Source organism: Phyllostomus hastatus, unplaced genomic scaffold, assembly GCF_019186645.2.
Source record: "Phyllostomus hastatus isolate PE091 unplaced genomic scaffold, TTU_PhHast_1.1 phas_scaffold_21, whole genome shotgun sequence".
NCBI lineage: Eukaryota > Metazoa > Chordata > Mammalia > Chiroptera > Phyllostomidae > Phyllostomus > Phyllostomus hastatus.
The window spans coordinates 7,091,686-7,109,305 of record NW_025334017.1 but is presented as its reverse complement, the minus strand read 5'-3'; the positions used below and the strand labels follow the sequence as shown (position 1 = coordinate 7,109,305).

At 38.8% G+C, this 17,620-nt stretch overlaps 1 protein-coding gene across 2 annotated transcripts in view; it reads right to left on the bottom strand.

Moving 5' to 3' along the window:
- The window catches only part of CLVS1 (clavesin 1), a 167,683-nt gene that overhangs the window by 96,900 nt on the left and 53,163 nt on the right, over window positions 1-17,620 (bottom strand). For both annotated transcript variants that reach the window (XM_045861470.1, XM_045861469.1), the window contains exon 3: window positions 1,584-1,758. In XM_045861470.1, the coding sequence (XP_045717426.1) occupies window positions 1,584-1,758 (175 nt within the window). The remainder of the gene's footprint in view (window positions 1-1,583; window positions 1,759-17,620) is intronic.

The window sequence follows — 17,620 nt, the reverse complement described above, 5'->3', positions numbered from 1 at the left end:
CCCTTTGATAAAAGCTTTAAGGAGAGACAGATCAAATGTTCAGAGGCTTTAAGAATGTGCCCCTGATACACTGCATGATGGAGCCACCCAGGACACGTGGGCACTCCTGGAATGGTGGGTGCTTGCTCTTCCTCTTCTTGCTCCCCTTCTTTCCTTATTTCAATCAAATTAGGCCCACTCAATAAACACATGTTTATCAGAGGCCCACTAGACTTTTACTGGGGGCCAAATGGGAATAAGCCCCAACTTAAGAAACAGGCCCGCTATTTATTCCTCACACTAGCGTAGGATGGGTGATTAAGATAGGATTTCTAGTCTTCTGCTTTTTAAAAATCATTATTGCTTTATTCATTTTATTTTCATTGGTTCAAATTTGCACCATCTGCATGTTCAGTATTCAGCTGAAGACTTAGATGCACAACATTTTATTACCAGAAGTAAAACCAAAGCATCTAGAGAAACTGGAGTAATTATTGAATATTTTTAATTGAATTTATTGGGATGACATTGGATAACAAAATCATACAGGTTTCAAGTGTACGACTCAACAAAACACTATCTGCACTGCATCATGTGACCATTGCCCAAAGTAAAGTCTCTTTCTGTCCCCATTTATTCCCCCTTTGCCCACGTCCACCTCCCCAAGCCCCCCTTTCCCTCTGGCTATCACCACACTTGCCTGTTTCTAAGTGTTATCTAGTCTTGCACTTTGAAGCACATAAGTAACAGCTGCTTTATCTGAAAATTAGCAAATAGTGTACCATCTACATAGCTGCATATAACTGCTGTTTATTGGGACAAGGTATCATCCCATTGAGTCAATCTTAGCACAAAATTAAGAAGGGACATGAGAAAAAAAAGGACATGAGTTTTATTTATTCTGATCCTGAATCTCCCTGAACTGTGCCTTTACTTTTGTACTATGATAATGTATCACCAAGAAGCTAAGCAGCATCACCTCTCTGAGTTTGTTACTTTTCACAGAATCATTGGTTCTTAAAAGTCAAAGGGAGCCCAGAGACTGACTACCCACACCTTCACACAGCACAGAAAATCCCTCCCCAAAGGCCCGACAACATCCATACAAACAGGAAGTAGACATTCCTTTGCTTCTGTTGTTTGCACTGAAGCGATCCACATTAGTACAAACACTGCAGCACACTGCATTCTAGGCAATGAACATCCACAGGGGGCCTCTCTGGGGTACAAAGGTGCTTCTAGAAATCTTGGAAAGCTCCCATGCCACCTCTGTATCAGACATTCTCATAAAGCAGATATTTGCTAGTTTTAATTTTTGTAAACTCTCAAATGAATTAGGCTAAATATCTCCAAGCTTTACTCATAATTGCTACAGTAGGTAATTTGTGCCTTTGGTAACAGTAATTTGGAGTTATTAATGAAAGTGAAGGCTAATTAAAAAAAAACACAAACATCTAAATTTAGGCTAAGGTGAAAACAGAAAATATCATGGGTGAATTTTATCTGTTTTCTTTTTCCATTCTATAAGACACATTACTTTGATTGTAATAAGAAAAAAGTACATTGTCACACACAGTATTATATTGTACATTCATTGAACATACCTGTAACCCTTCAATGGCCAGTTTGAGAATGGAAGGTGTCAGTTTGGAGGCTTGTTTGAAGGAAAAATTACTCCAGTCTATAATTAAAAGGAAGCCATTTATCTGAAGCTCTGGATCTTCAATAAGGACTTCCAATGACAGCAGGATGGCACGGAGGATGTCGGTGAAGGAGTTCCTGCAGCCAGAGCAGAAGGGAGAGGCTGTGCATGAATATTAGCAGATGATGGCACTTCACTTATGAAGAGCTGGTCTCCTCACTCCACTGTGTCATGAGCCCAGCCTGCAGGGTAACATCAGTGTTTTGTACCCAAAGTGACTGAAAATGCATTTGCTAACTTCACAGGAACAGTGCTCCAAGATTCACAGGATGGAAGCTTCCCTTTAATCTGACTGCACCAGGACCCCAAACTTTATGAAGTGTTTCTCTTTTGTTTCCATAGGCCTCTCTTCTCTGCCTCCACCACAGCTCTGATTGCCTTTTATTGACATGCCTCTGTACTCCTCTCTTTCCCTCACAGAGCTCTCATCTCTTTTAGGGAAGGGACTGGGCCATAATCACAGTTGTGTCCCAATACCTAGCTACTCAATGAATCACTGCTGAACAAGTGAGGTGAGACCTTAATCAGGATGCTTATTTCAATTAAACCTCTTTTGCTTTTGTTCATTTAAAATCTTGCTAAAAATGTTAAAAAAAAACATACAATTGATGATATTTTTGAGTTTCAATTCATGGGGAGAGAAAAATAAATCATGAAGAATAGCTTATTTTCATTGAAGGTTTACAGAGTGTGATTTGGGAAGGAAATTGCTTTGAGTCCATCAGTAACTATGACAACAGGCAGACCTGAATACAAACTAGAGTGTTGTATGTGTTCCTCCATATCATATATTCCCATTCACCAGCTGATTTTTATTCTAAATAATTTTCAGACACGAAGAAATGATGACATATTCACTCTCCTACTCCCAACAAATTATCAGAACTATATATTTAAGATCTTAGAGGATTCAGTGTCTTCTTTTTTCATGGTAAGTAGGAAAATATAACCTTGGATGGCAAGTAATGGCAAAATCTGTTATTCCTTTGGGCTATCATTAAAAAATCAGAAACCATACCCTCTTGTGAAATCAGTGTGAAATGATCAGATTCTTGAGCATTTAAATCTGATTCAAATTCTAACCAAGTCCAGTGATTCTAGATTTAAAATCAGGAAATCTGTGATAGAACAGTAAACCAGTAAAAGTTTACTGAATGCTTATTATAAACTCAATGTTGTGTTTCATACTTGAACTTATAAAATAGTATGTTGTGTTTCTACTTTGAAAGAGCTCGTTAGTTGGGATGGGGTAGGAGATTAGCAAGATAAATTGAAAATAACTGATACAATATGAGCACTCAGGGAAGAGTTTATGAAGGGATAAAGGCTTGAGATATGCTTAAGAGGCAGATAGGATTTTGATGCATTATTGGGAGAAGGAAGAGCAATACATTTTAGGAATAATACAAGTAAAAAATAAAGATATCAGCTCATTCTTTTTCTGTACATTTCCTTTTACTACACATTTCTTCATTATATCAAGCTGAAATTTTTCTCCCTTAAATCCACCCTTTGGATGTGGTGCTGCCTAAAATTAAAAAACAAAACAAACAAACAAACAAACAAAAAACCCACTTCAGGTCTTTTCATACCACATACTTTCAATTATCTGAACCTGGTCACCACGATACCCCATATAATCTCTAGATTTAAAATAATCTTAATAACTTTAACTGTTTCTCTGAGAAAATAATTTTTAATACTCTTTTCATCATTATTGTTTTCTTTCAGATATATTTTAAGTTTTAGGAATGCCAAATTCTTATTAATGTAGCATAAAGTTTTCATTAGGGCTTTGTTTGGTTTTTGTTTTATGTTCATATCAGACATGATCTAAAGACCCAAGTTTTTTGACTCAGAACCATCAGAAATCTATTTGAATGGAAGTCTGACAACTATGGAATTAAATAAATCACATCAATCCAAACTGATAGAAGGGGGGCAGATGTGGAACAGGCTGGTCTCACATCCATGTGTGGTAGATAAAATTTCGGGAGGGATACTTCAGGAGCAAGGAGTCCCAGCCCCACATCAGGTTTCCCAGCCTAGGGTTTCACTGCCAGGAAGATAAGTCCCCACAACTTCTGATTGCAAAAACCAGAAGGGATTGAGTCAGTGGAAGAAACTTCTAGAGCCCCAAGAAGTTCCTCTTAAAGAACTTACACATAGACTTACCTACTCAGTTTCCGTATCTCTGAGCTCCAGCACTGGGGTAGCAGCTTGAAAGGCATCAGTAGAATACAGGGAAGAACTGAAGTGTCTAGCACCAAGGCGAGCAGAGTCCATTGTTTCTTTCTCAACCCTTTCCCCTCAGAGCCACAGAGCCAGGCAGCTGGTGCCATATCTGAGTCTCCATCAACCTGATTAATACTGTTTGACCTGCCTTGGAGATCCCCAGAGACTCTGCCCCACTCAACTTACAGGCCCACCCAAGCTGCTTTTCTACAAGATCGCTGGTCTTGGCTAATGTTGTACAACTTCCTAAATCCTCTCAAACAAGCAACTTCTGACCTCAGTGAGCCCCAGTCCTGGTACTATCAGCAGCCAGCCTAGATTCAGAGCTTGCAATGCACAAGTAGCAGCCATCTCATATTGCTTTATGGCTCAGGCAGGGTGACCCTGGGAAAAACACAGGTAGGGGCTGACCTTGGCCAGCACCACCTAGGGAATCTCAGGGCTAGCATAACCAGTGGAGAGTTATAGACCACATCAGAGCTCTGCGACCCTGACCCTGCACAGCTGATCCTCCGTGGATGGCAGAGGTTGGTGGTAAGTGGCCACAGCCAGTCCTTGCCCCTGACTTGCCTGGGTAAATCCTTCCCATTGATCTGCCAACAGCAACCAAGGCTCAACCACAAGAGGAGGATGTATTCAGCTCACATGAAGGATATACCTGGAGTACCCACCTTGGGTGATAGGGGAAGTTGTACCACTGAACCCTGTAAGGTGTCCTGTAAGACACCTACTACATTAGGCCACACTACCAAGACACACAGTCAAAGCAGCTCTACTTAATACATAGTAACAAATGCAGGGAGGTAGCCAAAATGAGGAGACAAAGAAATGTGGCCCAAGTAAAAGAACAGATCAGAACTCCAGAAAAAGAACTAAACAAAATGGAGATAAGCAATCTATCACATGCAGAGTCCAAAGCACTGGTTATAGGGGTGCTCAAGGAACTTAGTGAGGACCTCAGCAGCATAAAAAAGAGCTGGTCAGATACAAAGGATACACTAATTGAAAGAAAGAACAATTTACAGTGAAACAGCAGTAGAGTGGATGAAACCAAGAATCAAATCGATGATTTAGAACATATGAAAGTAAAAACAACTGATCAGAACAACAAGAAGAAAATAGAATCCCCCAAAAATGATAGTATAAGCAACCTCTGGAACAATTTCAAGAGGCCCAACATTTGCATCATAAGCCTCAGAAGAAGAGAAAGAACAAGGTATTGGAAATCTATTTGAAAAATAATGAAAGAAAACTTCCCTAATTTGGTGAAGGATATAGGCATGCATTTCCAGGAAGCACAGAGAGTCCCAAGGAAGAGGGATGCAAAGAGGCCCATCCAAGACACACCATAATTAATATACTAAAGGTTAAAGATAAAGATAGAATCTTAAAAGCAGCAAGAAAAAAGAAGTCAGTTATCTACAAAGGAGTTCCCGTAAGACTATCAGCTGATTTCTCCCAAGAAACTTTGCAGACTAGAAGGTATTGGCAAGAAATATTCAAAGTCATGAAAAGTGGGGGCCTACAGCCAGGATTTCTCTACCCAGCAATGCTATCATTTAGAATTGAAAGGCAAATAAAGAGCTTCCCAGAAAAGGAAAAATTAAAGGAGTTCATCATCACCATACCATTATGATATGAAATGTTAAAGGGACTTATTTAAGAAAAAGTAGATCAAAACTATGAACAATTAAGTGTCAAAAATACTAAAAATACATATCTATCAACAATTGAATCCAAAAACAAACCAACCAAACAAGAAGAACAGAGTCAGAATCAAGAATACAGAGAGTGTTTCAATGGTTGCCAGATGGCATGGTGGTGTGGGGAATGGGAGAAAAGGTGAGGGAATTAAGAAGTACAAATAGGTAGTTACAGAATAGTCATGGGGTTGTAAAGTACTGTATAGGAAATAGAGTAGCCAGAGAACTTATACACATGACCAGGGACTTGAACAATGGTGTTGGGATTGCCTGAAGGAGTCGGGGATGCTGGGTAGAGGGGGACCAAGAGGGAGAAATCAGGACAACTGCAATAACATAGTCAATAAAATATAATTTAAAAAGAAGACCCAAGCCTTTTTTAGAGATACAGCTTTTTATTAGAAAAAAAACATTGATTTAAGTAGGACATGAAACCAGATTGTGAGTTGAGGCAATTCCAAATGGAGATATGGAAATGCCTGATTGTAATAGAAATGACCATTAGAAAATTAGAGTGTCTGGTCCCAGATAAGCTTTCTTAAGAAGAGCACACACATGGAAAAATTCATGACTGAAAAGCTGAACCTTAGGTAAAGCCTACACACAATACTGAGGTTGAAGAAAGAACTGAGGAAATAAAAAGTGAGGTGATCAAGACAGTATTGTTTAAAGGGGGGAGTGTTTCAAGAAATAAGGATATGATAAATTGCATTACTGCACTACTGACTGCAATTCTTCACTTATCTGAGCATCCACACACTACTATGTGTGTACCTCATTAACAATAGAGTATATTTCCCACCCCATGGACATGTAACTTATTTTATCTGATGGCACGTGATAAAAATGACAGTGTGTCAATTTTGAATCTGGCACTTAAAGACCCCATTGCTAATTGTTCTTTTGTCTTCTGCCATTGCCATGGCAAAAAGATACTATAGCTAGTATGAACTAAAGAGAAGCATAAGAAATACAGACCAGTGGCTCCCCAGCCAAGTAGCAGATCTTCATAAAAAGAAGAGCCACCCAGCTGAACCCAGCATAGATAAACTACTGTTTAGTAGTTTATGCACTGTTTATGCATAGATATACTACTCCAGCTGTCCCACAGATATGTGAGCTGTAATACATTGTTGATTTTTTAAGCCACTGAATTTGGGGGTGGTTTATTACACAGGAACAACTAACCAATGCCAGGGGGTAGATAATCAAATTAGATACAACAGAAAGATTTAGGAGAATAAGCTTTGTAGTCAATCCTGAAATCACAGTACTTATTCTTGTGCTAATTTTTCTGCATATCATAGCATAGCAAGAAGTGTGTTAAAATTAGTAGTTACATCTCTTTGGCCAGTTGTGCCTGAAAATCTTTTAACTTCACACTCAATATTTAGAAGTGTTTACAATTTTTTCATGAGACTTTAAGGTCCTCCTAAGACTACAAATTAATTTAGCAGATAGTTTACCACCAAATATCTATTCAGAAACATTCTTTACCTCTTTATCCCATCTAAAGCTTCTTTCAAAGTTAATTGCTAAAATAACCACTGCATGACTTTCACAATTACCAAGGGTTTTGCCCCTCATTGGATAGTTGTGCTGAAGCCAAGATGGAGAGGAACTTGAGCTCCACCTGCAACTCCTCTGATGCATCCTGGCCTCTGCACACAGGACGAACTCTCTTTTGGTAAAATGGCAAAAGGGCCTGTACTCATGTGCTTGACCTCCTGGCTCTGCCACTCACCAAGCACACAACTATGGGTAGAAGACTGAAGTTCATCAAGGGGTAATATCCCTCCATGTAGAGGGCTGTTGCAAGAGTTATGCAAAAATAATATGTGCAAAGGAGCTTTGTGAACTGGAAAGCATATCCCAACTGGAGGCCATATTTGTACTTGCACAGATTATAGGTCTGCCCCTCTTGTTTGCACTTTTTCATAGTGGTAATGGCAGCAGGACAATGGGAAATATGCAAAATCCAATTATGTTCTGTCCACATAAACCTATTTTCTCCTCTTCTAAGGCTCAGGATCTTAGAAAAATGGTCTGGAATGGGAATTTGGTGATATATTTTCCTAGATGGGTTCTGATAATTCCTATGTGAATGAGGTTTTAGCTGGACAGTCTCTTCATGTGTCATTGTGCAATAAGGCAAATGAATCCATATTTCCCAATGAGGTGATCCAGGAAAAGTAAATGTGTGTGTGTGTGTGTGTTCCTAAAATATTAGGTGCAAGGAATATGCTAATAAAAATGTTTAGCTTTGCTGTAGTAGAATTTATATTTGCAAGAGCTTAATATTATATTTCCTACCTTGAATATTAGCTGGAAAGTCAAATTAGACAATTACTTTTCTCAGCAGGGATGATCACCACAAGAACAGAAGCCTGGGATTTAATTTTGCCTCACATGGTTTGATAGGCTCATAATATCAAGAGAAGAAAGGAAGGAAGAAAGGAAGAATAAAAAAAGAAAGAAAAAAAACCTTGATATCAGTTTTTAAATTTCTATTAATTTTATCCTATTCTGGTTTGTAAAGAAACGTTTGGATTTATGTTGGATAAGGAGCAAGCTACAACATGACATACTTTCTGAATTTTTGGTTCAGTTCACATTACAGAACCTCAGCAAAAATGGTGTACCTCATATATTTTATAAGAGCAAGTACAGCCATTTCAAAAGTTTTCTGTCTCTACCCTGCATGACAACAATGTATGGGAACAGTGTAGGGCAATCATCCTCAGTCCCAACCTACCTCCAGCTCAACCATATGCTTACTGAGAACAGGACGCACATAGTCATTAATGTTCCCCCAAAATGTCCTGATTTTGAACTAGACTAGAGAGAACAGCAGGACAATGTTTTTCTACTCTAGTGAAGCATGAATATAAGAGGCTGGGACTCTCTAGACCAATCCTGACAGCCTTGCCCATCTCTGGATATAGACACAAGAATGCAAAGTATTCATGCCCACCATTCAAAATAACACAGGAACTAAAGCTCTCACATTTTATTTTGCCTGGTTCTTTCTTGTTTGAACAAGAATATAATATATGTGTGTGTGCATGTATAATAATTCACCATTTAGAGTTCCCATCATTCAGTTGTTTTCTTTTAAATGAAAAAATTGTTTGAATAGATAAAACCAATATTTCATCATGCTTGGCCCAACTGCTTTTAAATTTTCCCAAGAATTGAAAATAATAAAATTAATATCAAATGCATCTATTGGCTCACTTACACAGTTAATGCAGTTTCTTATCATTTAATGTCTTATTTAAAAAATTTGAAGTATCTGGATAAGGGGACTGGAAGCATTTGTTCAAAGATTCAGTGAAGTTCTACTTTATGGAAGACATATAAGATAAGAGGGTATTTTTTACTTTTTTGCTAGTGTATGGAAACTGGTAGGAGACATTAAAATATATGTTCATGGAAGGCAATGAAATAAGATATTAAAATATATGTTCATAGAAGGCAATGAAACAAAGTCATTAAAAGCATCAGGTTTGGAGTTAACAGATTCTGTTTCATAATCTGTCTATTCTGTGTAAGCTTAGCAAGTTATTTTATCTCTCTGTGGTTTAGTTTCCTCATTTGTAGAAGGAGAATCATAACAGCAACCTCACTGATAATGATAAAGTGAGATAATGTACAATATACAAAGACACAGCAGAGCAACTGGCTCAAACTAATCTGTATATGGAGCTGATGGTCATTGTAGTTTTCATTATTACATAAGTGAATATGACAGCAGGTAAAAAATTATAGAGGTTGCAAACTCTGAGAATTACAAGGTGAAAGCACTTGTGGCTGGGGGATTTTGGAACATGTTTAGTTGAGCTGTAAAGAATGTGAAGGTTTGGACCCTGGATGCAGAAAGAGCCACATAAACAGTACTTTCTGTGAGCATAGAGACTACTGAATTGGGAGAAATGGCAAGTTTGCTTGTGCCATGGGATGAGTGAAAAAGTATGTAGAAATAAGGTAAGAATTGTGACCTATCTTCATTCTGCTTTCCAGGAGAACTACTAGCTATTTATGCCGGGGAGGGAAGCAATGGCACTGATGCTTCAGGAAGATTTGGACTGACAACAGGGATTATGTAAATTAGAATCAGGAGACTGCAGCACTGTGGTTCTGTTAGGAGGAGGTGATTGTGATGTATTAGATTCAAGCTGAATGGAAATGATAGAGACATGAGAACTATGAGGGATAGTAAGCATGACTTAGTTACAGATTAGATTTGGCATGAAGAGAGGAAAGACAGTTGTACTATTATGGATGAAAGGACTTCAGTTGGGTAGGAAATGAGTCAGAGGTGTTGTATCTAGTTCTCATACAGTAAGAGTCAACACCCAAGACAGCAACACACAATATTAGTATTTATATGATTTGACATTGGTCTGTCAAGGGGATGCCTGGAAGTGCATGGTTGTGTGAGGTCTACATTCCTACCACTGAAATGACAAAATATCACCATAAGCAGATGTCATGACTGCAGGAGAGAATAATTCTTATTCTGTTTGTAAGAGGGGGCCACTTTTCTCTCTAGCCTAAACTATGAGCTTAGGCTATCAGGTCCTGGAGTACATATTTTTTGTCTTTGAATCCCTGGAAATTACCTATACCTACACATAACTGATGCTCAACAAATGATTCTTAGTGAAGGAGCAAAGGAGGGCATGTTAAACCAACATTGGAAGCCCTGAAACACTGAAAATAAACAAAACCTACTCTGAGAGCACCTGTGGGTACATCTCCTTCCTCTTCAGTACATCTTAGGCTCATTGCTAGAGGAAGTTGTGTCAGATGTGCATGCTTAACCACTTTTTCTATTGTGGTTTCTATTTATAAAATAATATGCTACTGAGCCTCATGTATCTAAGAGTTGGAAAGGAAACAAAGCTTTAAGAATTGATTTTAATTTAGGAGAGGGCCATGCCTGCATTCACATAAGGTTAGTGTGGGCATAAATAAACACAGTAAGAAAATAGCAATCTAAAACAATTAATAATAAATGCTAGATGAACGTTTTCACATAGGAAGGCTGGTATACCTCAATATTCATAGCCCATTGAGAAAGAACTGGCTGCAGCCTAAAATGCAAGTGAGGAAGAGGTTTATTTTATCCAGCTTTTTGAATGGGGATTGAGCCAAGGTCTAAAGGGAGCAGCAGCAGAATAAAAGCCTACCCCAATGGAAGTGAGCTATTTCATCCATTACTAAATGACTATGAAAAATTAATTCCATGCTTGTCTCTTCTAGTAACTAACTCCCTTGGCTGAGGAGCTTCAGAAAAGTAAAACTAGGAAGTCTCAAGTAGGTAAAAAAGCACTTACTACTAAATATTAGGCATGCAGTTAGGGTCAAACCTGCCTAACCAGGGTCACACATGGCAGCATATTCCCTGCTGAGGGTGAATTAATGTGGATGGCCACATTACTCTTATTTCCAATGGAATATGATTGACACAGATCTTCATGGGGTTCATGCAATGCACTAGTCAGTACTTGCAATAAGATATTATTTTTTTAAAAGCATGCCTGGCTCTTACAACCATAAAATCACTTTCAGGATAAGAAATTGGACAACAAGCTGAGAGAGAAGGCATTTTAGGAAAGCATACATCCTGTGGTACTACATTGCGTTGAATGATTTTATTGTCCTAGGGTTTTTTCTTCTGGGTGATATGCTGCAATCACTCTTGCAATCAAGAGATTCCTTTCTGAAATCATAAACTCTGATAACAGTGTACAAGGCAACTTGAGTTAAACAGCGCCTTAGCAAAACAATTCTATAAATGTTACATTTCATGTGACCAAAGTGGGAAGTATACAATATCTCAAAATTTTAAGTAGTTCATAAAATTGTGTACCTCCAATGAGAATTCCAAACCTCTGTACTTGAAAAAGAGATCAATATATTCTGGCAGGATACAAAGATCTTAAAACCAAGAGAAGTCCCAAGGCTCTAAAATTAGTTGCCTACAAATAGGAGTCTCAACCCTGACAAATATGAGTAATTCACATCAGAAGAGTTAATGAATTTAAAGAATCTGCAATCTGATTGAAGTTTTCAAAGTTAGCTTATCCTTTCCCCTTTTGAAATTCTGCCCTTCTTAATCATAACCTACTGAAACATCAGCAAGCAATCAAATTCATGAAAGATTAAAAGGAGAGAGCCACAGGAAATCATTATATAATGGAAAGAAAAGTCTTATTTTCATAGGTATTATATTCAGGGTATTTTATTTTATTTTTTAAATTATTTTATTGTTGTTCAATTACCGTTGTCTGCATTTTCCCCCTACCGCTCCCCTCCCCAACCAACCCCTCTCCCTCCCTTACTTCCACCGTCCCCCTTGATTTTGTCCATGTGTCCTTTATAGTAGTTCCTGAAAACCCTTCCCACTCTACCCCCCTCCCAGCTCCCCTCTGGTTACTGTCAGACTGTCCTTACTTTCTGTGTCTCTGGTTATATTTTGCTTGCTTTTTTCTTTTGTTGATTATGTTCCAGTTAAAGGTGAGATTATATGTTATTTCTCACTCACTGCCTGGCTTATTTCACTTAGCATAATGCTCTCCATTTCCATATATTCAGAGTATTTTAATAATCTGACAGAAATGCCAGGTAGGCATTCTTCTATATGGTTATCACTTTTCAACTGTTTCTTCTTCCTTAAGAGACCTCAGGGTTATTGGGTTCTTGTAGAGGGAAAGACACAGGTTCTCATGACCTTCAAAGTGATCAGGCTCAGGGAGACCCTTACTACTCTTCATAATGTTTCTGAATTTTGACACCAGTAAGGAAAGTCTAATGGGAAGAATTTCTGGTCTTGATTGACTTCTATAATGCTTAGTGATGGTTCATAAATCACTATAATTACAAGCAGCTTGATCATCCTTCTTAAACCAGAATAAATATATTCCTGTGGCCCAGAGGGGAAAAGCCTACTGCAAATCCCACCTACACTATTTTCCAGAATAGAACATGTGCTTAACTTCAGCAGAAAAATCTCCTTTGGAGGTTTCCAAAAGACAGCTAGAGCCTAGTGTGCTGTGCTTATAATAGTTAATTGGCAGGACCAGACGTGATGCTGGAGTTCCTAGAATTCTCCTAGAAGAGGCCCCACATGCACACTCATTGGGACCCAACCCAGCCCTGATAAGGCAGGTCACAGGCAGTCTGGGAGCTTGAACGAAACCTCTGCCAGAGCTCCAGTCAGAATGCAGTCTCCTTATTTTCAACCTGCCTAAATCTAGGAATCAGAAGCCTAACAAAAGGTAACTTAATACATTCATTAAAAAATAACACATGCTCCACATAGCTCATTTAACAATAAGACTGGTTGACTTTTCCTACCCAGGATCAATGTGCTTGGAGGGCTAACATTGCCCTGCAAGGTAACTTTGTCCACAAGATTCTCTGAGGAATTATTTCATGCAGGTGGTTAAAGACAATATTGCTTTCTTTTAGTTAATTATATCAGAGATTATCACTTGGCAAGCCTCTGAGCACTTAGGGCCAGTGGTTATTATTTATTGCTTTCACTTAATAGGACCTCCACTGCAGGAAATACTGTAAAACATCAACATACATCTATCTTCAACATCTGTCCCAAATATCCTACTCTGAATAGTAGAAAATGTATTATGTATACATAGATATATAATTTATATATTGTGAATATTCACACAGAGAAAATACAATATATTAGGATTTGGGATTTTCCTGTAGAATGATATCATTGCCCCAATTTATTAATAAAATCTCTGAGACTGTAAGGACTACTTAGAAAGATTGGGAGTTTAATTTCAAAGAGGGTAAAAATTAAATACTCAGGTTCTGGAAATTCTATCTCAAATTTTCCCTCCTGCTTTAATCCTTGATTTCTACAAGTTGGTGGGCCATTACCAGTCCCTCTTCTATTAACCAAGGTATAAAGAAGGTTTTCCTCACACAGAACATCCCCAGAGGAAAGAACTAGAACTTTCTCTTTCACCCAGTGGGTAATGGTACTTACACCTACATAATTATTTGGACTCTGATGCAACTTATAAATACTGCAAACATTGTTGACTACTGAAAGCTTAAGTACTGAGGAAGTTTGGAGGGAGAGTGGATGAACACAGAGACTGGTTCTTCCACAATGGATTTATTATTCATGTAGAATGAGACAACCAAGAAATATCAGGAATCTTTGTGATTACATGGTGATTCCCAACTGAAGGCAGGATCTCTCCTCCCCATTTGGGGTACATCTGGTAATTTTGTGTGTGGGAGGGTGGTCATTACTGGTTTTCAGGATATTTGCAGATGGCTACTGGCATTTGTTGGACAGAAATCAGTAGTGCTAAATATCCTACAATGTGCATTGCAGCCTCCAGATTAAGATCCCACCCCAAATGCTATTGACTTCTTTATCTTAACTAATGGAATTCAGATCCAGAGATGCTCAGTGAGACCCCAGGAGCAGTTAGTTGCACAACAGTAACAAGGTTCTGGACTCCTCCACTCAGTGTGCCTGTTGCATCTTTGAGACTTGCAGAACATGCAAAGGAAGAAATACTGACTCAAATGCCGGGGGAGGGGGGTGCTGAGCAATGTATAGAATCAAAAATATTTCTTGTTGCTCTTTTCTTGCATTCTCTTTCTCTGTGCCTAGACTGATCTTTCCCTTTTCTTCACTGGGCTAACTCTTTCTCATTCTTTAAGTCTTGAATCAAGTATTGCCTTGTTAGGGACAATTTCCTACCAAAAGAAGTAACAAAATATTGAGAAGGACTCTGGCTTTGACAAAACTTAAGTCAGGCTCCTCTGAGCCCTTTTCCAATAAGGCCACATTCTTGGTCCACAACCTTGGTGTGTAGTTTAGCAAAGAATCCTGCTGAATCAGTTTATCAAATTTCTTTCCACTCTTTCCCCTATCTTTGACACCTAACCAAGTTGTTCTTAGTAATAATTTTCTATCAGCTCCCTCACCCTGCCTATGAGCTCTAGATTCACAGTTGTCCCTGTTGTATTAGGAGTTGAGTTCAAACTTTCTCTTCTATTTTAAGAGTCTTTATTCCTATTACATGAGTCTTGCATAAAGTCTTCTTTACTATTCTTAACAAATTCCAGTGAGTTATTTTCTCATATAGTATTAATAAATATGCTTTAAATGGATGAATTCCTAACATGAGCCGTCTAGATAGGTGTTCTGACATAGGAAAACTAGGCTGAAAGCAGGGAGAAAAGCCTGGTGGATGAAATAAAGGAACTCTTAATGGAGAATGGGTAGACTGCAGTGGAGACTGAGTTGTTCCTTGTATAATTTGACCCTGGAATGCTCTTCCCATGCTCCCAAGGATGGGTCCCCAGGAATGGTTTTCCATCCATTTGTGCTACTAATAATCTCTCTTTGTAGCCAAGGCAGCCAGCTGTGTCACTCTATGGGACAAGAAAAGGTAGAACTCTTTGAAGCTTGGAGAATATCCTTTGAGGTATTTAATTTACAAAGGAGACGATGTGGTATCTTGGGGTTACATGGATAAAAATGAAGGTAAAGGATGCTGCCAAGAAGAGCGGACTCTTCCAGTCATTATCGCACACTGACGGGACACCTTCACTTGTCCTGATTTATGTTTCTTCATGGACACATTTGTCATCGTTGAAGGACTGAAGAAATCTATTAGAAAAATTAACTCTGGTATTTATCACTTACTATTTAAGCAAGAAGTTGCAACATTCTTCAAGAATCTATGGAATAGCTTTTGTTTGTTATTCCACACCAGATACTGTAAAATGACAACTCATATATCCTTTATTTTGCACTAATGCAAAGTTGTCAAGAAAAAAAAGTCATTTTTTTCCCATCAGGCTAATCTTGAAACTTAATGAAATGTAAACTTCTTGAGTTTTGTGGCTCTGATTACTCGGACAGAGCTGTCTCAGAAAAGTATGGAGCTTATTGATTTGTAGGCCCAAATACAGTTTTGATCCAGCTGAATTTGATTTGAGCTAATCTCTCTTAGTAGAAAGGAACAGAGCTGACATTTAATGATTGCTTAATATAAGCAAGGTATCAAATGACATGATTCCATGTATGCCATCTCATTACCCTCACAGCTATGCTGTAGAGTCCACATTAGTACACACAAGTGCAGACATTGTGGCTTGGAGAAGTCATTGATGGAAAGCCACATAGCAAAGTGATGAGCAGAGATTAGAACCCAGGTGTCTAATGACAGAGTCCATAGTCTGTTGTCAAGGAATCATGAGCAGGGTATTGGGGTCTGAGTCCAGTACTCCCTACAAAAATAAACATGGGCACCCCCAAAATTATCATAAATCACGTAAGGAGAAAAACATACTTGCAGCTGCCTGGAGAAATGTCTGATCTAGGAGTTTCTGTTTGCTCCAAGTGTCTAGGAGTAAAGAGGGTCCACCCAGGCTATACTTTTGGCATCTTCTAAGTTTGTCTCCCATCCCAAGTTTCTTCTTCTTTAGGTGCCTCCCACCCACAGACCTCCCACTTCTCCAGAGGCCCTGTCCTTTCCACTGTCTACAATGGAAACTGTAACAGATTCAGAATGTTTACAGTCTGTGATTGACCAATGCATCTACTTTAAGTACATGCTGCTCATACCTGCTTTATATACATACTTTAAATACATACCTGCTTTAAACACGAAATGCTGTTCAAGCAGGTTTTTAAATTTTTATCTCTTAACTGTCAGACACATTCTATAGTTAAAGGATTTCCAGGGTGGGAGTAGATAGAGGGACTTCCAAGATCACTTACAACCCAAATAAAACTCTGTAGAAAGCCACCACTTACCACCACGAACAGCTTGAAATTGTGATTTCTCATGTGAATCTCCCAATGTTTAAACATTGACAAACAGATCTGCCCCTACCATTTGTGGAGCCTGGAATAAGAGTACAAATGGAGGCCCACATACCGTATGTCAATATTTAAAGGTTAGAAATCAAGCCAACAAATTTCTTACTAAAATACTCTCTAGTCCCTACTTTGACAAGTATACTTTCATGATGGCCTGGAAGGCCAAGTCTTAATTTAGAATTCTTTTGAATTCTCTGGCCAACTGTGGTACTGCTGAGAAGGCCAGCCCCTGCACCTGAGTGCACCCACCCAGTGCCCTAATCCCCCTTGGCTCCATGTAACATGGACAGGCCTTGCCTGAAAAGTAATGGACAGTCCAGTTCAAAAGTCTAAGCTTCAGTCATGTTTCCTGCACACAGCATCCCTTTGGTTATGTCTCATTCCAGGAGGTACATGCCTGTGCACACTTAGGAAAGTCAGATCTAAGGCAACACCCACATAGACCTAGGAAGTGGGTCTGGGACCATTTGGGACTTTTCAGGGTGCTGGTTCCGGAGCACAGTCTAGAAGGAGAGTGAATGGACTACTGTACATATAGGTACTTCTCCTTGGCCCTTCAGACCTACAGTCCTGGCCCTCCAGGGAAGAGGATGGCTGCAGTAAGGCCAGGGGAAGGTCCCCTAAGTGTGAGACCTAGAACAGGGAACCATTTTGCCAAGGTCTAAGGTCAGTGCTCTTGCCAGATTCTTAAAACATTTGAACATTGAGTGGAGCATGCAAATGTTTTTGGACAACCAGTTCACTGGTCAAGCAAAACACTGAGCTGGACAGCGGTACAGCCACTTTGAAAGACAGTTAGTTGAGTGGTTTCTTAACAAAACTAAACATATTCTTATTATATGATCCAGTAATTATGCTCCTTGGTATGTGACCAAAGGAGTTGAAAACTATGTCAATATAAAAATATTCACGAAGATGTTTATAGCAGCTTGGAAGCCACCAAGATGTCATTCAGTAGGTGAATGGATAAATACACTGCTGTACATCACAATGGAATATCGTTTAGTGCTAAAAAAAGAAAGGAGCTATCAAACCATGAGAAGATGTGGAGGAATCAAATGCACATTACTAAGTGAAAGAAGCCAATCTAAATAGAATGATTCCAACTAT